This window comes from Prunus persica, chromosome G7, assembly GCF_000346465.2.
Source record: "Prunus persica cultivar Lovell chromosome G7, Prunus_persica_NCBIv2, whole genome shotgun sequence".
NCBI lineage: Eukaryota > Viridiplantae > Streptophyta > Magnoliopsida > Rosales > Rosaceae > Prunus > Prunus persica.
The window spans coordinates 3733827-3757659 of NC_034015.1; the positions used below are offsets into that span (position 1 = coordinate 3733827).

The 23833-nt window shown below is 41.1% G+C and overlaps 2 protein-coding genes across 2 annotated transcripts; both read left to right on the forward strand.

Moving 5' to 3' along the window:
* Window positions 4334-5023, forward strand: LOC109950314 (uncharacterized mitochondrial protein AtMg00810-like). The gene has a single exon (XM_020568865.1). The coding sequence runs from the start codon at window positions 4334-4336 to the stop codon at window positions 5021-5023; it is 690 nt and encodes a 229-aa protein (XP_020424454.1).
* On the forward strand, window positions 22190-22906 carry LOC18770697 (probable calcium-binding protein CML27). Its single transcript, XM_020568866.1, has 2 exons — window positions 22190-22234; window positions 22319-22906. Exons 1-2 carry the CDS (start codon window positions 22190-22192, stop codon window positions 22904-22906), a joined length of 633 nt encoding a protein of 210 aa, XP_020424455.1.

Sequence of the window (23833 nt, forward strand, 5' to 3'; positions counted from 1 at the left end):
GCAACAACGTCAAGGGTCTAGAGGGCACATCAATTCACATGGGTCCTTTCCTACTGCCCACGCCGCAGACACAGCTCTAGCGCATGAGGCCCAATCATATGGTTTCAGTGCACCAACCCAGCCAGCCTCTCAATCTAACCCTTTACATGGGTTTTCTGCAGAGCAACTCCAACAACTAGCACATGCCGTTTCTATGATGAGTTCAACTCATTCCTCTAGTAATAGCAATGCTTATGCAAATGCTGCAGGTCTGGCTCCTTTTTCCATTCCCTCCATAAATTCTGTGTTCACTAAACCTTGGATTTTAGATAGCGGAGCTACTGATCACATCACTTATGATCCCACACTTTTCACTAAAACTGAATCATCACAAATGCCCATTGTTAATTTACCTACTGATTCTCATGCCCCAATCACTTCCACTGGCACTATACCATTCAATTCAAATATCACATTAGACAAAATTTTGTGTGTTCCATCTTTTCGCTTAAATCTTATGTCTGCCAGCAAACTTACTACTTCTCTAAACTGTTGTGCCATTTTATTTCCTACCTTCTGTGTCTTGCAGGACTTGGCTACAGGGAAGATGATTGGCTTGGGTAAACAGCGTGGTGGTCTCTATTACATGTCTCCATTGCAAAAGACACCTATCTAATATCAAGTTTCACTCTCATCTGATTTATGGCACATGCGACTTGGACACCCATCCCCCGCTCGTCTTCGATTAGCTTCTTCATTATTGCCTTCCAATACTATTTCTTTTGATAATAATTATAGTGTTTGTCCCATGGCCAAACAAACAAGACTTCCATTTCCTCTAAGTTCAATATCAACTAAAGCTCATTTTGATTTGTTACATTGTGATATTTGGGGTCCACACAAAGTTATCACACATTCAGGGGCACGTTTCTTTCTTACCATTGTGGGTGACTTTACTAGGTGCACAACGATATTTTTGATGCAGCATAAATCTGAAACCCAAAACCTTCTCAAATCTTTTGTTGCTTTTGCCCACTTTCAATTCCATGCCAACATTAAAACCATTCGGGTAAACAACGGGTCTGAATTTTTCTCCATGAGGGATTTTTTTCAAAATAATGGCATTGAATATCAGCGCACTTGTGTTTACACTCCACAACAAAATGGAGTCGTCGAACGCAAGCATCGCCACATTCTCACTGTCGCATGTGCATTACTTTTTCAGTCTCACTTACCCATTATTTTCTTGGGTGAATGTGTCTTGACCGCTGTCTATCTTATTAACCGATTACCCTCACCATTACTTTCCAGTAAATCACCTTTTGAATTGTTATACAACCGTCCCCCATCACTCGACCACTTGAAAGTCTTTGGTTGTCTCTGTTATGCAACTATTGTCCATCCTCTTCACAAATTTGATCCCCATGCCACACGTTGTGTCTTTGTTGGATATCCTACTGGCCAAAAGGGTTACAAACTCTACAATTTGGAGACAAACAAATTTTTTGTAAGCCGTGATGTCCGATTATGTGAAAATACCTTCCCTTTCTCTCAATTTTTGGCCTCCCTTACCCCACCTACTTCTCAGCCCTACCTTTCCTTTGATTTTCTTAACAGCTGGACCCCACCAATTGATCCGCCCAACCCACTAGCCAATCCACCCAACCCTCTAACCAACCCACCACAAGTGCCTAACCACTCTATCCTCTCTGACGCACATGACGAGCTTGACAGCCCCACCTCTCCCATCCCACCTTTGTCCCCATCCGTCGACCCCACCCCTCCACATACAGATAATCTCATTCCTCTCATTCCCCCTCCTCGATAGTTCACTCGCTCTAAACATCCTCCGGCATGGCATACAGACTACCACATGTCCAACCATGTCAATCACTCAACCTCAACACCTCGTTCTGCATCAGGTACTCGGTATCCCCTTTCCCACTTCCTTACCTACTCTCGTTTATCCTCTACCCATTGTGCTTTTCTCGCTAACATTACAGGTCACACAAAACCCACATCCTATGCTCAGGCTATTCTTGATCCACATTGGTGCCAAGCCATGACTGCAGAACTAGAGGCTTTACAGCACAATAACACTTGGAGTTTGGTTCCCCTGCCTGTTGGTCATAAACCGATCGGATGCAAATGGGTCTACAAAATCAAATACAAGTCCGACGGCACCATTGAGTGCTACAAGGCTCGGCTTGTTGCTAAAGGCTACACTCAAATTGAAGGCATCGATTATCAGGAGACTTTCTCCCCTACAGCCAAACTCACTACCCTCCGTTGTCTTCTTACTGTTGCTGCTACCCGCCATTGGTTCATCCACCAATTAGACGTTCAAAATGCTTTTCTCCATGGCGATTTACATGAGGTGATGTACATGGAGCCTCCTCCTGGTCTTCGCCGACAGGGGGAGAACGTTGTATGTCGGCTCAACAAATCTCTTTATGGTCTCAAACAGGCTTCCAGAAACTAGTTTTCCACCTTTTCAAATACCATTCAAAAGGCTGGTTATCAACAATCTAAAGCTGATTATTCTCTTTTTACCAAGGCTAAAGGCACTTCATTTACTGCAGTTCTTATCTATGTTGATGACATACTTCTCACAGGAAATAATCTTCAAGAAATGGAATGACAGGACCCGATCCAAATTCCGCTTTGGAATCCGACCCAGACCCTCTGCGTGTCCGACACCTGGCGAATGTCGGGCACAAATGACCTATTTGCCCTTCTATACAAAACACGATAAAAATAACAAGGTTGACTTCTACCGAAAAATCGACAGAGTTTCCCTTGTAACTGGCTCAATACCAAAACATTTACACCTGTCAAAACAAGTATATATATATATATATATACAACCAACTGCCAGCATACATATATATACACATGCAAAGAGTTCACAGCTCAGTCTAGGGCAAAACATCAGAGCGACTACTAAGAATTTACAAAAGAGTGAATCTTTGTACAAAATACAAATCCTACATCAAAGAAAGGCGCGGAAGATGGGAAGTGGCCCGGTGGTGGATTCCTGTGCACGTCTACTGCCTGGGGGCGCAAAACAACAAAAGGGGTGAGTGGACCCAAAAACAAAGCTTAGAAACTACCATATGAACATACTAACCCCACTGTAAAAACAGTTATACAAACTAGCTTATTTTCTTTATTTTTGAAATCAGTGCATGTATATATATATACATTTGAAAACAGTTTAAACTATCACCTAGGTGTACCCTTATTTCCGTCAATTCCTTATATCCGTCAATTCATTGCATCACCATGGGTGACACATACTCGCAGGTCTCAGTGACACGAAGTCAGTCCTAGCCGCAACTCGCAGGATTCAGGGAACCGTAGTCCACCTTTATCCGCATTACTCGCTCCACACGAGTTCGAGTAACAAAGAACTCGTGGGGCAACTGTCAAGCATGCTGACTAAACCGAAGGCAACAAATATAATCGAAGGCAACATTTAATATCTGGGTACCATGTGGTTTAAGAAAATATAAAGTTTCTGAAGAAAATCTGTTGAATAATTAACTGTCTGTAACCTTTAAAATTCTGCTGCCATTTATCTGATAATTAACGAGAATATCTTTTCCTGTATTCTTTAAAAGGAAATTTCACTCGGCAGCATGCAACATAAAATATTTAACAGCATAAAACAGCTTATAACTGAAACTGAACTGCTTAAATTCATTTATTAAAACAAAGAGTCCACTCACTGATAGTCTGAGCTCGCTGGACCTCTTGAAGGTCCCTCCTGTGGGTCAACTAGTGCCCGGGTGCCTTACTCGATAAATTTGGAGGGGAATTGAAGGAGAAGGAACGGGTTGAATTTCTGTCAACACCGATCGGTTTTTTTGCTCTTTCCGGCCAGCGCCGGCGGTTCCACGGGCGGAGAATGGTCAGAAAGGATAGAGGAGGTGGCAGCGGTTCAAACGACACCGGTCTCGTCGTCGGCGGTGGTCTGTGGCGGCGACGGCGATCGAAAAAAACTCACTGGGGGGGGGGGGGGTTTGCGACGGGAGAGAGAGAGAGAGAGAGAGAGAGAGAGAGAGAGAGAAAGAGAAAAACTGAGGTTATATAAAAAATCTGATTTTTCCTAATTACCGTTTTGCCCTTCGTGATATTTTAATCGTATTTTCTTCGTTAAAACTCCGATTCGAGTCCACTTCGTGTCTATGAACTCGTGTCAACGTGCTCTATGCAACAGCGTATGTGGAATTGTCAAATTCCTTTTCGGTCAAAAAGTCAACTTTGGGTTCATAATTTATTCCAAGGGCAAAATTGTCTTTCCGCATAAGAAATTACTAATTAAATATGAATTTTAGGTTTGGGTCATTATATGGAACGTCTCAAAAAGTTCCTTCTCAATCGCTTCCGCATCAAAGATCTTGGAGATTTGAAATATTTTCTGGGCATTGAATTCTCTCGTTCCAAGAAAGGTATTTTCATGTCTCAAAGAAAGTATGCACTTGATATTTTGCAGGATTCAGAACTTTTAGGCGCATGCCCAGACAAGTTCCCAATGGAACAGAATTTGAAACTCACTCCCACAGATGGAGAATTACTGAATGATCCAACCAAATACAGGAGACTGGTTGGCCGATTGATCTACCTTACTGTCACAAGGCTTGATATAGTCTATCCTGTTCGAACACTAAGTCAATTCATGCATCAGCCTCGCAGACCTCATTGGGATGCTGCCATACGGGTCCTTAAATACCTCAAGGGGACTCCAGGTCAGGGTTTGTTATTTTCTGCCACCAACAATCTTACATTAAAAGCTTCTTGTGATTCAGACTGGGGAGGTTGTCGTGCGACAAGGAGATCAGTTACAGGATACTGTATTTTTCTTCGCAATTCACTCATCTCATGGAAATCCAAGAAACAAACCAATGTTTCAAGATCATCAGCAGAAGCTGAATATCGAGCTATGGCCAACACATGTTTGGAGCTGACTTGGTTACGCTTTATACTACAGGATTTAAAAGTCCCACAGATAGCTCCTGCACCATTGTTTTGTGATAATTAGTCAGCTTTGTATATTGTCGCTAATCCTGTTTTCCATGAGCGTACAAAGCACATCAAAATTGATTGTCACATAGTTCGAGAAAAACTACAAGCTGGAATAATTAGTCCTTCGTACGTACCTACACGCTTCCAATTGGCAGATATTTTTACGAAGGCCTTGGGGAAGGATCAATTTGTGACATTGCGCGACAAGTTGGGACTTCATGATATTCACTCTCCAACTTGAGGGGGGAGTATTAGGAAATATCTTTGTAAATATTTGTAATATCTTTACTTGCCCAAATTAGTGTAGGTCAAATCCCACTAATATTGGATCATGTCTTCAAAGCCTTAATAGTAGGGTTGATAGAAGGCTATTACTGTATATATGTATTGTAGTATTTGACGTTGGTAATACAACAGAATATTCAACCATTTACTTTCTTTTGTATTTCACCCCTTCTCGGTGCTTGAAGTTCTGTAGGTGACTGCCTCCTAAAATTCAACAATCTGTATTCTAAGCCCTAGCACTCGGACTTAGAATCTGACAAACTTTGTTTGTTTTCCTCTTAGACAAGATGAAATGTGCTTGTAGAATGCTTTTTTTGTATATCACGAATGAGGCTTTGTTTGATTTAAATAAACCTTTGAAACCTTATAATAAGAGTAATAATTGTTAGAAAACAGTTAATTAAACTAATCCGAATTAATAAAAAATTATTATTAATTCGAAACTAAAATATTAATTTAAATCTAAAAGTGCCCAAGTGCCCCAAGGCCCAAGGCCTATCTTTTTGACAATTAAATATGGGAGTTGATTTTCCCACTCCCATTTTCTCCACTTACACTACTTTTTGCTTTTTAATCAATTTTTTCTTTTTTGTTCTTTCTCGTTCCTATTCTACTCTTACTCTGAATTAATGTTTTGATAATTAAAATTAAGAAAAGTTAACAGAAAATGAAACCAAAAAATAAAAAAGAAGTCAGAGCTTCTTCTGTTTTGATACCTAAACCCTATTCTTCTCCTTCATTATGTCTTTCCCACTTCTCATACCCAGAGCTACTCTCAAAGCAAGTCATGAAATAGAACAATCCTTCTCTTACCCAAAGCAAATACTCTTAATTATTCGTGAAAGCTTAGCTATGGATGAAGAACAAAAATTGGAGTCTGAGTCGTAGAGGATTTTAGATATGGTGGGCACCAGTGGTTTGAGTGGAATGACAGAATTTAGTAATCATTCAAATTCTCAAGATATTATGCATGGTATGTTTCATTTCTTACTTAATCTAACTTATCGATTATTAGCAGTGAATTAGCATATTGGTTTTAAGTATGTGTGTGTATCTTTATGTTTAACCTTTTCATAAGGGATTTGTTAACCTTGTGGGGAGATGCTGAGCATTGATGGTTTACATCTGTGTCCACAAGGAAGCTTTTTGAAATCTAGAAGATGTTTTTGTATTAAAAAGAAATTCACTTTGCTGAGCATTACCTATTATCTTATTCATAGGTTGAGTTTTACAAAATAATTGGTGCTCTGATGAATTGTAATTCAATTTTGAGGTTTTTTTTGTTTTAAGATATGTCTTTCTTTTGCCCTCTTATCTTCTCATGTGCACACATAGACAAGTTTAAATTATTGGCACTACTATCTCTTTATTTTTGCCCTTGGATAGAGGTCGTGGTGACCTACTAGTTCGACCCCTTGGAGGTGCCTACAAGCTGCTCGACGAAATGTCTCATAGCAGTACCTCTGCTATTATATATATTCATTCTTAACTAATATGTGATAGGCAGTGAAACATAAACATTCTTCATAGCTGTAGGTAATGTGTAGTTTATGTTTTATATAAGGCAAAAAGTCACTTTTGGTCCGTGTAGTTTACCACTTGTACCACTTAGGTCCCTGTAGTTTCAATTTGATCAATTTTGTCCCTATAGTTTCAATTTCAAGCAATTTAAGGACAAACTTCAATTTCCTGTCAAATTACTTTAACTTCCATTACTTATTAAACATGTGCCCTTCACATGGAAGGGCATTTTGGTCCAATCTCCCCAAACACTTCCAGAGCCACCCAGCATCCCTTCTTGTACCTTTTTTTCCTTTCAAGCATCCAAGTTCCTCCCTCCATGCTCAAGCAAAATTCTCTTTTTATTTCTTGGGATTTTTTTATGAGATCTGTGACTTGGGTTTTGAAGTCCCCATAGCCTCTACGAAAAGCAAAGCTCTTCACTTTCAACTTCAATATTCTCCACAGAACTTAGCCCCTGCACTTTCCTTTCTAGGCTTTTATAAGATCTTCTTGATGACTCTTGCGCATGGGCTACAATATCTCCCACAACAATGGTGAGAAAATTATGAACCTTTACCATTATCTCGAATTTGGGTCACATATCTCAAGAGATTTTGGCTTGTCAGATAGGGTTTGATTTGGATAATTGCAACTAGCTATGTAGGATGTAGATTGGGTTTTTCAAAAATTAAGGTTTTGGTGGTTCTTAGAGAGAGGGGAAAATGTGGCTGTGCAGGGAGAGAAGCAGGTTCAATCAAGAGGGGGAATAGGGAGGGGAGAAGGTGGGGATGGTTGGGGAAGGGCTGCTGGGTTTTTTTTTTTCTTTTCATTTTTTTAAAATAATTCCATGTGATTTCAATTTGGTAAAAGTGGTTGGGGAGGAGCTAATGGGTGGCTGTCGGGTGGTTGGCTAAGGGCTGCAATATTGGACTAAATGCCCCTCTAAGTAAGGGGCACAATTTCAGTAAGTAACGGAAGTTGGAATAATTTTACAAGAATTGGGAGTTGTCCTTGAATTGCTTGGAATTGAAACTACAAGGGTAAAATTGATCAGATTGAAACTACAATGACCTAAGTGATAAAAATAGTAAACTAAAGGGACCAAAATGACTTTTTGCCTTTATATAAATTGGATGGTTTGTGATATAGGCAGTGAAGCATCGATTGATAAAAGTGACAAAATGCTCTCTTTGACAAACAAAAAAATTTCAAAGTCGGGAAGACCTCATTGAACTACTCATAAGATTGCCTATGCGTAAGGGTATGCACTAGTTATTAGAAGATCTAAATATGAGAAATATGTTGTCCTTGGTAGAGGTGGTAAATATAAATGCAGAAAAGTTCCACTAGAGGAAAGAAAAAAGAAATCAGCATCTTGCCTCACAAACTGTCCATTTGAAATTTGGGGCAAATAGAAAAGGAAACTTCAAGGATATTGGAAGTTGGAGATTAAAATTTTGTTGCATAATTATGAACCTTCAACGGACATGTTTGGACATCCCTATTGTTGTCGATTTTCAAATGAGGAAATTATGCAGATTAAAGAAATTTGGTATACCACGGTGCCAAATTCTCTATTCACTTTGACAAAGCAATCCTAATCTTTGAGCAATTTCCCAAAACATTTACAATAAGAAGGATAAAATTTTGGAGGAGAGCCTAACAGGATGTACGGTTATTCAAGCATTATTGGATGAACTTGGTGAAGGTGGTTTCTCTTATAACATTGAGTATCACCAAGAAGGGCATTTGACTCATTTGTTCTGTGCTCATCCTATGTCAATTGAATTGAGTAAGAGTTACCCATGTGTCTTTTTGATGGATTGCACTTATAAAACTAATAAGTATAAGATGCCATTATTGGATATAATAAGAGTTTCAAGTTTCAACACTTCATTCTACTCTTGTTTTGTCTGAAGAGAAGGATTATGTGTGGGCTCTAGAAATGTTCAATAAAATTTTGGGAGTTCATAATCAGCCATTGGTGATCATATCAGACAGAAAATTGGCCTTAATGAATGCTATATGCATTGTATTCCCAAGTGCTTGTAATTTGTTATGCGTGTGGCATATTGAGAAAAACATTCTTGCAAATTGTAAACCTCATTTTAGAAAAGAAGTTGATTGGGTTGCTTTCCTGTCTACTTGGGCTGATTTAATCAAATCTCTGAATGAATCATCATTCGATAAAGCTTGGGATCGTATTGAAAATGAGTACAAGGAGAATGCAGTTGTTTTGAACTATATTGGAGGTACTTGGCTGCCATTGAAAGAAAAATTTGTAAGTGCATGGATAGATGAGGTTGTACACTTAGGTAATCGGGCTACTTCAAGAGCTGAAGATGCAGATGCAACACTAAAGAAGTATATCTTCAAGTTTCAACAGGAGGTCTTCGTGAGGTAAAAGAAAAAAACATGTCTTGCTATTGAACATCAATTTCAAGAAATCCAAACTCAACTCTCAAGTGAAAAGGTTCGTGTTCCACATAGACTACGGATTCCATTCTTTGAAGAAGTTGTTACTCATGTATCTATGTTTTCTTTTTAGATGAGTTATACAAGCAACATGAAGCTGCAAAATATCGTAATCTTTCATCTCAATGCATACGCCATTTTTTCAAAATGATGGGTATTCCTTGTGGACACATGATTAAGGATATGAAAATTCAAGTATTGCCTTTAAATGCCATATATAATCAGTGGAGGATCGATGCACGATTGTTTAACAATGATCAACATGCAAGTTTGGATGATGAAGATGATCAGATAAGTAGTCTTCGATTGGACTTATGTTTCCCTCTTTTCGGCCGAGGCGGCCGACAGAAGGAACTTTTGGTCCTTCTTCTTTTGAGTGCGGGGCGTACCATCACCAAGCCCCGAATTTGGGCTTGAATGGAATGTGAGTAGATGGATATGTTGCGTCTGAGATTTTAATCAAACAATTGTTCGGCTAAGCAAGGAACCTCCTCATGGCATAGGTTCTTTCACTACCTCGAGGTCAAGGCTTGACGTGAGTGACCAACTGATGTAGAGTGGGTGGAGCTGAAGATTGAAAGTGAAACGTAATGAAACGAAGACCAAGTGCGTAAGGTAAAGGTGCTTAAACTTAAATATAATTCAAAAACAAATGCGTAAAGTAAAGTGCAAAAGATAAATAACGTAAAATCAAGAATTAAAGTGCGATAAAATGAATCAAAGCAATAAATAAAGCAAGAACAAAATGAAAGCAATAAGAACAATAAAGTAAAATGAACTTGAAATTAAACTTAATTGAAGTACGATAACAATGAAAAGTAAAGCAATTGAAATAAACTTGAATTTAAATTACAAGAAAATATAAATTGAACTAGAATTTAAACTTATACTAAGAAAAGGAAGAACTCACTACACTAAGTGCATGAAATGTAAAATCCTAAGTCTAGGAAAAGAAAAGTGCGAGACAAAAAATAGGTTTGTCTGTCTGATGTTGTGTGTCTAATGTCTTCGTCGAGCAAGGTTTATATAGGGCACTCGTCAGCCCATGGGCTGGCATTGAATGGGCAAAGGTCAACTCTTTTAAAACTTATTTCCTTCCAAGGCCCCCCTAAATCTGTAGGATTGCATTGATTGAAATATTTTGACATGCTTGATTCTTCCTTGCTTTGGAACACTCGGAGTTACTATTAAAAATCCCTTGATTTCTTTCCTTGTGAGGTCTCGATCACGTGCACCATAATCTTCCAAAAATCCTGGGCTCGAAACGGTGTCTTGGACTTAGACCTTTGGTTTCTTGGCATGACATGAGGGTGCCCCTTCATGCCCTTTGAATTCGTGGAGCTCTAAAATTGTTCTTTATGTATATGTGGCTAGAGCTAGCCACTTGGGTTGTATAGTTCAAATTAAATTCATATATATATATATATATATAAATTAAGTCAACCAAACCTCCAACTCTAAACCCGTTTAGCCTAGTTTACAAAGAAATCAAATACTCCAACTGCCATTCTCCAAAACTGTTTGTTCAAAATCAAAAAATGGGGCCTCAACTTCTAGCAAAACTTGGCCGCAACTCCTAACAAAACTTGGCCGCCACTGCTAATAAAACTTGGCCGCATGTATATATATATATATATATATACTAAGGCAAGTGGACTCCAAAAACCCTTCCGCCTAATTTTCAAAGAGACCAAATACTCCAGCCGCAAGAATCCTTGCTGCCATTCATCTCTCTAGTCATGAAAAATTGGGCATCAACCACAACTAAAATATGGCCGCATCTCTCTAGGACATCCCCGTCCGCATCTCCTTGGGCAACAAAAATCTGGCCGCAATACATCCATTCTGAACCCTGCCGCAATTTTCCAGACCCTTGGATCTGTTTCGGCCGTGATAGCGTGTAGCCCGGCCGCATCTTCATCTCCCAGCATGGCTTCATTCTCGAGCAACACTTGGCCGGTCACTTCTGCAATTGAGAAGCCTAGCCGACTCTTCTAGCCATGCCCTGTTGAATCTTCAACTCCAGCCTAGCTCTGCCCCGCGACTTAGAGCCCCACTTCATCCTGCCGTGCCTTTTCAGTTCCTAGCCCGACTGTTATTCTTCTCATGCCCGGCCAATTCTCGTGCCCGAGTTAGGTGGATTTCTACCACCCCCAAACATTGCCCCCTCAACTTGCTTGGCTTGGAATTGGTGTAGAGGTAAGCAAATCGAAACCCAAGACCTCTCAATTTCTAAAGTTTGAGACTTTTTGCTCACCTCGCACTTTTTTAAATTTTGAATCGGGCTGGATGCCGAGGCCATTTTTTGGCCCTATTTTTTAGTGAACTTTGCCCACCTCAACTTGGTTGCGGTAAAGTACATGGGTAAGCCAAGTTTCTCCACCGGCGAGTATTCTCTTGTGGTGACAATTAAAATTCGGCTAGGGTAATATAACGCTTGCTCTTCTTATCCTTGTCTTGGGATAACAAACTTCCGATGGAGTTCTCCACGGCCAAAATACACAATTTCAAGAGTCGGCCCTACCTTGGTGGAATGAGCACTTGAGGCTTGGCCAAAACTCTTTAATGGCTTCTAATGGTTTTTGGTGCGTTTCCTCCCACCGAAATTCCTATTCATCCTTGAGTTTTAGCAAAAAAGAGAATGACTCAACTTTTCCCACGAAGTTGGCAATGAACCTTTGGAGAAAGTTAATTTAGCCCAACAAACTTTGCACACCTTGTTTTTTGAATGGGGCACATTAATGATAGCCTTAGTGCTAGTTTCGCATTGCTTATTTGGGGGTGATAAGTGATTTTTAAAAAATTTTGGGAAGCTCAACCCGTTTGGTAAACTATGATAAAATCACTTATTGTTAAAAATTGTTGTGAGATAAAGCTATAAGAGAAAGCAGCTAATGAGGTGCTTTCATTTTCTGATTATCCAGGAACCAGTTTCAAAGATGCGCTGGGTTTAATGATTATGCAGCAATCATTTTCTGATTATGCGGGAATCAGTACCAACAACACTTTTAACAAAAAGTTTACCAAACGCCAAACTACTTTCTCTCACAGCTGATTTCTCTCACAGTAAATCTGACAGCGATTACTTTCACAGCACTGCAATGCCAAACTGGCCCTTAGCCTCATTTTAATCAATTTGAATTCCCCTTTGGTGCACCAAGAATCCTATGAAATTCTCGACGGAAACCCCAAAGTCATGACTTACAAATTTGGCCTAACAAATTTGGCTTTCACAAGTCTTACAATTTCTTCCTTGACTTGTAATTCTACTTCTGTTGACATCCGATGGGGCGGCTTCTTTTAAGACTTAAAATATTCCACCGTTTGTAAGCGATGCTCGACCAAGTCACGACTCAATCAGGGCATCTCGGTGTATTCTCAAGCAAAGCAATCCTTTTACTCTCTCAAAAGCTCTTCCATCTTGGCCCGAAGTTTTAGCTCCATTAGACCTAATGTAGATTGGTCGATGGTTGTCTTCCGTCCCCAAGTTGATTTCCACCAAAAGGTCTTGGACTTCCGCCTTCGAATCATCCATCTCGCTTGGCACCAACTCTACTTCCTCAAGCTTGAGTGCATCATCTTCCGAACCTTTATGAAGAAATTCCACTAAGTTAGCGGTGGACCCTTGCTCGGCCGCTCTTTCGGCCCAAAAACTGTATAGACATCTCAAAGTGTCTTCCATCGCTGCCTTTTTTATTCCTCTATGGTTGTATCACTAATTAAGAGAGAAGAAATCAGCTATTGTGGGGTGCTCCCCATTTACTTGGGCATCGTGTGCCCCCAAGTCTATCAACTTTTAGGCTGACTCCTATAAGTCGGCCGTTCATATTTGACCTCGTAAAATAAAGAGGCCCAATATCATCCTCATAAAATTTTGCCTCCAACGCGTGGGAGGAAACCATGAAGTGCCGTGCATCAGCCTGAACAATCTCTACACTTCCATCCTCATGCCAAAATTGTAAAAATTGATGAAGTGAAGAGGGTACACACTACTCCCATGGATCCAATCTAGGCCTAACAAAGCATTGAAATGGGTTGTCTCCACCGCAAAGAAGGCAATCATTCTAACCTTTTGCTCCCTTCTAACTTGGAGTAGGATAATCTCCCTTGAAGTCATGGTGTCTCCCACAAACCCACTAATCGTTTGCCTCAGTCGGAATCAATTCATTTGAGCCCTTTTTCAGTTTCCTCAAGATTTAGGCCGAGAGGATGTTAACCGTAGCCCATGTATCTACAAGGACCTTGCTCATCAAAACTCCATCAAAATGAGCGCCCACGTACACAAGCTTAAGGTGGGAGGACATTTTCTTGGTGAGCATCTCATAGCACACCCTCTCTGGCAATTTCTCCTCCATTTTGGGCACCATGATGCAAGATTGGGCATTGCATTCCTTTGGAATTTCTTGGGCCACCTTAATTTCTTTGGCCCCTTCCATTTGGACCATGGACTCAACCTCATTGAACACATCTTTATCCATACAATTAGATTGATCTGGCCGACCTACGGAAAATAGTGGGAGTGTAATAACCATGGCATTTACCTCGTCAAAGTCTCCAAACTTCACTTTGACCTTGCCCACCTTCAATTCGTTCTCAAATTTGGCCATCTCTCCCTTGCGTTTCTCAAGTTGTTCTATAGCCTATTCCGGAAGTTCCTGTATATACTCGTTATCAACATACTCCTCATCGTCTTCGTAGAGCTTTTTGTCTTCAGCCTCCCTTTGGTTCACTTAATATCATATGGGGCTCATGCCCAGCTTATTGGACCATGTTTTGGTAATTTTCCTCTTTCTTCTTAACCTTGGTAGGCTGAGCCACTTTGGTCACGACTGGGGCCTTGGCGACCGGAAAGCTTCGCTTTCGCCGAAGCCACCCTTGCCTTTCCAACCTTCAAAGGTTTATCTCCCATCATCTTGATTGGCTCTTCCGGGACTGTTATCATGACTTGCCCATTCACCCATTTTCGACGTATTTTTATTTCCTCGCCTTCAGCCGCCTTCAAGGAAGCGACAGCATCGGCCTTGGCCAACTCCAATTCCTCCAATCAAAGCTTCTCTTGAAGCTTGACCAATCGATCACGTTGAGCTTGCCTTTTGTCTGCCCATTCTAACTTCGCCTTGCAAGTGGTGGCATATTGCCTTTGAGCCCTTCTCGTTTGCTCAGGGGTACTAGTGGGAGTTTTGGGCCTCTGCTTGTATACCATTGGCCCGCTTTTGTGTTCGGCACCTTGAAAGTTGGGACACCACTCCCGTCCGCCGGGCAGGGTCTTGACACATAGGGCATATCTCGGCTTTTGCCTTCTCCCACTGAAATCCACATGCTTCGATTTTGAGTCTGGTGAATCAATGTCTTCATACCTTAGAGGGGCATGTTGATTTTTCCTCTTCGGCTGATATCTTGACCTCTCGTACCTATCTTGGTACTCATGCAATGGCCGTTTGTTCGGCCTCAATTCCATCCTGCCTCTTGGGATATGCAGGCCGTAATTTTCGGCCAAATTTGTTATCATACTCCTTTCAAAACTCCTAGATCTGCTCACCTGGAATTGATCTTTGGTTGGCTCCTTAATCAGCCCCTTGGTGGGTTCCTTGGTTGGCTCCTTGGGCTTTAGCGGAACCAATTCGAGGGTCACCTAGCATTGGCATCGACTGCATAGCACAATGGCCTTTGGTGGTTCTTTCTTGGTCAAAACTTTTGTCTCGAGAACCTTGGCCACCTCAGGAAACATTTTGGCCTTGCCCCTTGCCTTAGGGTCCGCCGGAATCTCCATTGCCCTTCTTTCTGCCGCAGCCTTTGTTGAGCCACTGAAATCCAACCTTGGCCTAGGTTGGTCTGGCCTTGGGAAGTTAGCGTTCACCATGTTGACTTAAGCATTTGGGAAAGAATTCTGGTCAACGCCCATTGTAACTTTCTCCGGAAATTTCAAGATGTTCCGATCGATGAGATCCTGCACGGCATTCCAAAAAATCAAACAATTGTTAGTCGTATGAGACCACACATTGTGAAACTTGCAATAAGTTTTATTTCTAAGTTCATTAGTCGACGGAATATCATGATCATTACACAATTTTATGATATTTTCTTTTAAAAGTTGGTCAAAAATTTGTTTGGCTTTAGAAATATCAAACGTATAGGACTTTGTCACGACCGCCTTTTAGGAGGTTCCACTAAACTTGGACATTTGGGCCGTGGTCGGCCTTTAATCCTTAGAGGCGTTAGACAAAGCCTTGCACACATACGGCGCTTTGGCCATAATCTCGGCCAAGTTTACTCTGGCCGACTCTTTTTCCTCCTCTAGGTAAACCTCATCACCTCTTTCTTCTGAATCTATATCTTTGAGATATATTGCGTGGATCGTCGTAGTTCTAGACATGGAGGGTTTCATCGAATCTCTATGGAAAGTTGGCTAAGATGTCTGCCGACTCTCTTGTTGCTCCTCATTTTTATTACATAAAATATATAATAAAGTTCTCATATTTCAATTGCCCAAAAATCCTTCAATCTAGCCCCATCAAAAAGACCTCGGCAGTATTCTCATATCCGTATACATATATATATATATATATCCGTATATATATAATATTATATAAATACAAAATAAGATAAGGAGGGCTCAGTCTAAAACCCTCCAACCCATCATCATTTTTTACAACCTTAAAACCCCAATCGCAAAAGAAATCGAGCACCACCCGCCAATTCTAGCCACCACTTTCTAGCTGGCCACATCTTTGCAAAACCTCCAGAGCTTCAGCTGCTCCAAATCTCAACCACTAAAGCTATAAGACTCCAGCCCAACAAAACCCAGTTGCAGCAATCCTTCGAAACCCGGCCAAGATCTCCCAAATTCTCTAGCAGTTTCAGCCGTCTTCTCGCACGCCCCAACTCCTCTAGCCATGCCCAGCTGCATCTCACTGCGCAACTTCACCCGGTTGCCTCGCAATTCAAGGCCTGGCTGCGACTCCACCAAAATCCTACCACATCTCCAACTAAAAAACTGGGCCACATTCTTCATCCACAAAACTAGGCCACATTCTTTAGCCCCTAGCCCGTATTTTTGTTAGACTCCGAAATCTGGCCATAGCTATAAGCTTCGATACCTAGCCACAATATCCTTGGGCTCTATCCGGCCGCAACTCTAGACATACTTTGTGCACCAAAAGCCGGCCGCCACATTAACTATTCGAAAAATGTGGCCACACGCCATTTAAGCACCTCCAACCGTAATTCTTCTCCTGCCAAAGTTTGGTTTGTTCCCCTTGAAACCCCTCGAAAATTCATCTTGATCAAAGTTCTCCAGATATGGCCTCCAGTAACTGGCTTACCAATGCTCCTAGCATGGGGCACCATATCTTGAACCATTTGTTCGACTGCACCTCGATCAATTGCTTGGTTTCCTAGCGACGGGTTGTCCGCATTTCCGCTGAGATTATTCCAACCACTGACCCTAGCGAATTGGTTGATATGAGGACCAGCAAAATTGGCTCCGGTCCCTTAGTGAACTTGTGGGCTGAATTGATTTTATGGCGAGACATTAACCACATATGGATTGTTTCACATCGGCGGAACATTAACCGCTAAGGTTAGGTTGCCCCCAGCTAGTGGATTAGGTTGGGGTACATTAATTCCAAAAAAAATTTGGTTGGGCCTCCGCTTGAGGCCCTGCCATTGGCACTCTATTTGGCGCCTCTCAATTCCATTTTAGCCATTTTGTTGGCCTAGCAATCAATCAAACCTCTCCTTGATTGAGTGGCCATGGTTAGAGGAATGGTTTGAATCACCTCTTGTATTCGTTGATCGTTGAGGTTGTTTGACATCTTCATTGCACGGATGAGTTGTTGGATTTCCAATGAAGTGGCAGGATTTGGCCTGAACAATGGTCCTCTGACGACTTTCGAAACATCTTCAAGCAACACATGGTCGGGATCGATGGCCGGGTCTCGGCCCAAATCATTTTGGTCATGACCGTGGTTCAGCCGAGACCATTTTGGCCTTGTTGAGCAGTCGAAACATTTTGTTGCAGAGTATACATGAGGAGTGAACCAACCATCTAATTATGGTCGAAGTGATGTGAATCCCTCTAGTGGATTACTTGGGTGATGGACATGGCCCTAATTCATCTTTCGCCCAAAAGTCACAAACTTCCACCTCTGTGGTCGAAATTATGGCGTCATTCATCTTTCGCCGACGAAACTCACTCTGAGCCCTTTTTTGGTATTTTTTTAATTATTATTTTTATTATAACTAAGTGGCCAATTCATTCAAGAACGAACCATGACCTTTATTTGAATCTTAATGGCCTACCTAGTAGGTGGCCATGTAGAACAAAATTGTCATGGAGACCATGGCGGTGGCCAACCATGTTTTACTCCAACCTTGAAGCCCTTCTTATTCTCAACTCAGATCTTGCCATTTTGTTGGCGATGGGTTGAAATACTAGGATGACTAGCACTACCCAAATGACTTTTGGTCATCACTTTGGCTAACCCTTCATGCCCTCCAAATCCACTTGGTCGGCGAATCTTGGCCTTTGGCTGGGGCTTAACAAACTTGACTACTTGCAATTATGGTCTCGCAATGTCGAGTTTTTCTTCTACAATCATGTCTATTATGATTCCACCTTGGGTCGTGCTTCGACCTCTTTCTTCACTAGGTGGTAAGCTATTACATCCTAGGATAGTGGCCTTGGGTTGGACCATATTGTAATTTTCATCGGTGACCATCTTTTGGGCCTCATCCCCTTGGGTAGACTCCTTTTCCTCAACCAATGTCAAGCTCTCAATAGGACGATCAACTTGAACATTTGATCCTTAGGTCATCTCGCCCATTTCTTTCTCACTCTCATATTCCCTACTAACCTCACTTTCCTCTAGAGGAGTAGATGGAATGGGTGGCCAACTTGCAACCACATGAGAATTTTCCTCTTGCGACTGAGAATCAAAGTTGGGGTTGAGAGTTTGCCCTCGGCTTGTTGGCTAAGAACTTGCACTTTGATCGCAAGTCGCAAGGAGATTTCACGCAGATGTTGGATCAAAAGTTCATTGGAAACTGCCATCTCCATAAATACATCTTTCACTTTAGATATTTCCTTTATGAAATTTTGATGTTCTTTGTCCATGCGGTCAACTTATGGCCTCTCGCTTACGCTAAGAACATTTTGGCCATTATAGCCATTAGGATGATTCGTTTGGTGGGAGCCATAACTAGGCTGATCATAGATATGGCCAGATTATTTTGGGCATCTGGGTAAGTGTATTGTCCTCCGACCACTTGATTGTACTGGCCATTATAGCCATGTTGGCCATTCGCATAATTTTGATATATCATATTATTTTGGCCATAATTGTTGTTTCCGTCATGCTAGCCATTGAACTGGCTACCAGAGCCATATTGATATGTAGAATTGTATTGGCCGTTATAGCCACCTTGATTGGTTTTGCCACCAAAGCCATTTTGATCATTCGAACCATTTTGGTTCATAGGATCATATCTGCCAATATAGTTGTGCCCACCATATTGGTCACCAAATCCTCCAACACAGTTGTGCCTACCATATTGGCCACCAAATTGACTACTTGAGCCATATTGGTTGTTAGGCCCACCTTTATGGGTAAAATTATATTGACCATAGTATTGGCCGATGGATTGGCTATTCGAGTCATAAGAATCATAGCCGTTGTAGTTCATTGGCTGATAGGAATGTTGCCATTCCTTCCAGTCGCTCATAGAGTGTATCCCACCTAGCGTGCCAAATTATGTTTCCCTTTTTTCGGCTGAGGCGGCCGACAGAATGAACTTTTGGTCCTTCTTCTTTTGAGTGCGGGGCATGCCACCACCAAGCCCCGAATTTGGGCTTGAATGGAATGTGAGTAGATGGATATGTTGCGTTCGAGATCTAACTTTAATCAAACAATTGTTCGGCTGAGCAAGGAACCTCCTCACGGCATAGGTTCTTGCACTACCTCGAGGTCAAGGCTTTACGTGAGTGACCAAATGATGTGGAGTGGGTGGAGATGAAGATTGAAGGTGAAACGTAATGAAACGAAGAACAAGTGCGTAAAGTAAAGGTGCTTAAACTTAAATATAATTTAAAGACAAATGCGTAAAGTAAAGTACAAAAGATAAATAATGTAAAGCTGAGAATTAAAATGTGATAAAATGAATCAAAATGATAAATAAAGCAATAACAAAATGAAAGCAATAAGAACAATAAAGTAAAATGAACTTGAAATTAAACTTAATTGAAGTGCGATAACAATGAAAAGTAAAGCAATTTAAATAAACTTGAATTTAAATTACAAGAAAATATAAATTGAAAGAGAATTTAAACTTATACTAAGAAAAGGAAGAACTCGCTGCACTAAGTGCATGAAAAGTAAAATTCTAAGTCTAGGAAAAGAAAAGTGCGAGACGAAAAATAGGTTTGTCTGTCTGATGTTGTGTGTCTAATGTCTTCATCGAGCAAGGTTTATATAGGGCACTCGTCAGCCCATAGGCTGGCCATTGAATGGCCAAAGGTCAACTCTTTTAAAACTTCTTTCCTTCCAAGGCCCCCCTAAATCCGTAGGACTACATTGATTGAAATATTCTGACATGCTTGATTCTTCCTTGCTTTGGAACACTCGGAGTTACTATAAAAAAAATTCCTTGATTTCTTTCCTTGTGAGGTCTCCGTCACGTGCACATAATCCTCCGAAAATTCTGGGCTCAAAATAGTGTCTTGGACTTAGTCCTTTGGTTTCTTGGCATGACATGAGGGTGCCCTTCATGCCCTTTGAATTCGTGGAGCTCTAAAATTGTTTCTTTATGTATACGTGGCTGGAGCTAGCCACTTGGGTTGTATAGTTCAAATTAAATATATATATATATATATATAATGGGGCAATGAGGTTTCACTTTAAAGAGCCCATCCATGTTATTCCAATCGCACTCATTTGATTTTATTTGCCCATATATGCATATATTAATACATATAATATATATATAATAAGTCAACCAAACCTCCAACTCAAAACTCGTTTAGCCTAGTTTACAAAGAAATCAAATACTCCAGCTGCCATTCTCCAAAACTGTTTGCTCAAAACCAAAAACCGAGGCCACAACTTCTAGCAAAACTTGGCCGCAACTCCTAACAAAACTTGGCCACCACTCCTAATAAAACTTGGCTGCATGTGTATATATATATATATATATACTAAGGCAAGTGGACTCCAAAAACCCTTCTGCCCAATTTTCAAAGAGACCAAATACTCCAGCCGCAAGAATCCTTGCAGCCCTTCATCTCTGTAGTCATGAAAAATTAGGCATCAACCACAATTAAAATCTGGCCACATCTCTCTTGGACATCTCCGGCTGTGTCTCCTTGGGCAATAAAAATCCGGCCACAATAGATCCATTCCAAACCCAGCCGTAATTTTCCAGATCCTTGGATCTGTTCTGGCCGTGATAGCGTGTAGCCCGGCCGCATCTTCATCTCCCAGCCTGGCTTCGTTCTCCAACAACACCTGGCACTTACTTCTGCAATTGAGAAGCCCAGCCGACTCTTCTAGCCATGCCCTGCTAAAACTTCAACTCCAGCCTGGCCGTGCACCGCGACTTAGAGCCCCACTTCATCCGACCGTGCCCTTTTAGTTCCTGGCCCAACCGTTATTCTTCTCATGCCCGGCCAATTCTCGTGCCCGAGTTAGGTGGATTTCTACCACCCCCAAACAACTTCAAAGAGAAGTATGAAAAACTATCCATTCTTCAAAAAGATGATATAAAGAGACAACTATCTCAATTTGTTGGTACTTCTTTTTCCCAAATTCTAGAGCCTAAAATTCAACCTCATAAAGGACATCCACTGGGGTCAAAGAAGAGAAAGGAATCTAGCTCTACAAGGCGTGAACCTTCAAATTTTGAGATAGTTGAAAAGTCTCATAAATGTAGTGTTTGCAAAGGTGTTGGCCACAATAAAAGTACTTGTCCATTTCAAGTTGCCTCTTAATTCTACATTTTGGAAATGAATAGAAATGTAAGTATTTGTAGGCAAATTCTTTATTTTTTTTTTTACCAAGTATGTGAGTACTATTTATCTTTGTTGTAGTTAATTGATAATAAATTTTTTTGGGTAACTGTAGATAGCAAGGTACTTCTTATGCATAATAGTCTCATATTTTATTCTTTCATAATTTTCAAAGTAATTGTACATGTTTATTAAAGGGAATTATATCTCATCAAATTTTACAGTAGTAAATAGTATTATGAGAGATCAATTAGTTTGTTGTTGTAAATATATTAGGTGGAGCCCACCTGAAGCTTCCTCCAATTGGAAGCTTCCTCCACCCTTTCATTGTATATACACATTTGCAGAACAATGAGAATACGATCTGATAGGAATGATCAAGATCAGTTTTCTCTTCCTCGTTCTCTCTCAATTTTCTGTCTCTCCAATTCCTCTAGTTTATAACACGTTATCAGCACGAGTCTTTAACCGGCTGAAATCTCTGATTTCTTGATCCCAGAAATTGATCAAGACACCCAGTTCGAAACCAAGCCCAGATTGCCCACCCAAAACCAACCCAGTTTTGTACAGAGCCACACGGATTGCTTGCCAGTACCCTGCAAGACCCACATCACAAATTCTTCAATTCTTTGAACCCATTGAAGAAAAACCAGAAGAAATTAGCTGGTTCCAGATGGAGACCTACGAGGAAAACCCATCTCAAATCGACAGCTCTCATGTCATGAATCCGACCCGTCACAGGTTTCACACATAAAACCGGGTTATCAGCCTGAGGTGTCACTGTGTTCTCCACCCTGTAAAAGAATTTCCTTGTTGAAACTGGTGGCTGCTCCCTGCCTTGGTCTGAGGTGACTTCCTCGGCTTCCACACACATATCACTCTCCTTGGCAGCAATTCCGCGATTGTCTTGTTAAAGACATGCTCATCCTGATGGATCAAAAACTCTCCAAGTTGATCCACCAAGTACTTGTCAAAGTCCGGAGGGTCTTCATGTCCAAACTCAGTCCTGATTTCAAGGATTATGATCTCAGACTGTGTTTCGGATAGAAACTTCTTGACATCATTGATCACAACATCTATGCTGTAAGTGAGGAGAATCCCGTGGCAGACGCGGCGATCCTCCTGAATTCGAATATCAAGAACTCTGGTGCCTTTCACAAGCTGCTGGTAGATGGACAAAGATTGGCATTGAGCAAAAGGCCTAGTGATGGCTGGAAATCCAATCTTGTTAACGGAACCTCAAAATCCGTCGACACCAAGCTAGTTGTCACCGACGAGTTTCAGAGAGTCTTCAAAAGCTTCGACGCCAATGGTGACGGCAAGATCTCCGTCTCCGAGCTCGGCAACATGCTCAAGGCCCTCGGCTCCAGCGTCTCTGCCGATGAGCTTCAGCGTGTCATGGGCGATCTCGACACCGACCGCGACGACTTCACTTGCCTCGATGAGTTCAACGCCTTCTGGGTCTCCGGCTCCAGGGACGGCAACGCCGCCGAGCTTCGCGACGCCTTCGATCTCTACGACCAGGACCGCAACGGCCTCATCTCGGCCAACGAGCTCCATTTGGTGCTCAATCAACTCCAAATGACTTGTAGCCTCGAAGATTGCAATCGGATGATCAAGTCCGGTGATGTCTGATTTGGATTCAAAATTGTGGGTTGAGTTTGGTTTTTCACAAGAGATGGTTGTTTATTCACAGAGGGAGCTTGTGCGGCGGTGGTGCTAATAGATCTAAAAGGGCTCTGTTTGTGGATAAAAAGCAACGGTTTGATTTAGTTGCTGCAGAGGGAAACGATAAAAATAAATAAATAAAAAAAAATTGCCAGCCAAAATGTGGAGATTTTGTCATCATCCCCGAAATCCCCTATTGATCACAATGACCCTAATTATGACAGTGGCGAGGTGGATGGAATATTCTGAGAGCGGGGAACATCACGCGAGCTAGCACTGAGCTGCTATAATTGAGTATGGGTGCGCAAGAGAGCAGCACCATATCAGTAAGTGCTAAAGCATCTTTTAATAAAAACAACAAACCCACCGACAGAAAGAAAAATTAAATTTCTAAAAAAAAAAAAAAAAAAAATGGACCCTTGGTATATTTATCTATATATATAATATACTATACTATATTTATCTGGACCCTTGGTAATACTAACCTTTAACAAAAATGGACCCTCGGTAATACTAAACATATTATCAGTGGGAGACCGTTACTAATACTAACAATTTAATTTATGAATTTAATTTACTGCACATTTACATTTATTTAAAAGGGTGGTGCGGGTTTATCGTCCACGCCTTTGCTTTTATTTAAATGTATGGAGCAGAATTAGTGCCCATACAAGCACCTTTACTTTATCGCAAATTTACTTTACCGCACATTTATTTACTGTATGGTGTAGGTTTATTACCCATACAACAATATTTATTTAAAAGGGTGGTGCGGGTTTATCGTCCACGCCTTTACTGTTATTTAAATGTATGGAGCAGAATTAGTTCCCATACAAGCACGTTTACTTTACCGCACATTTAATTTTATTTAAGGTATGGTGCGGGATTAACGTC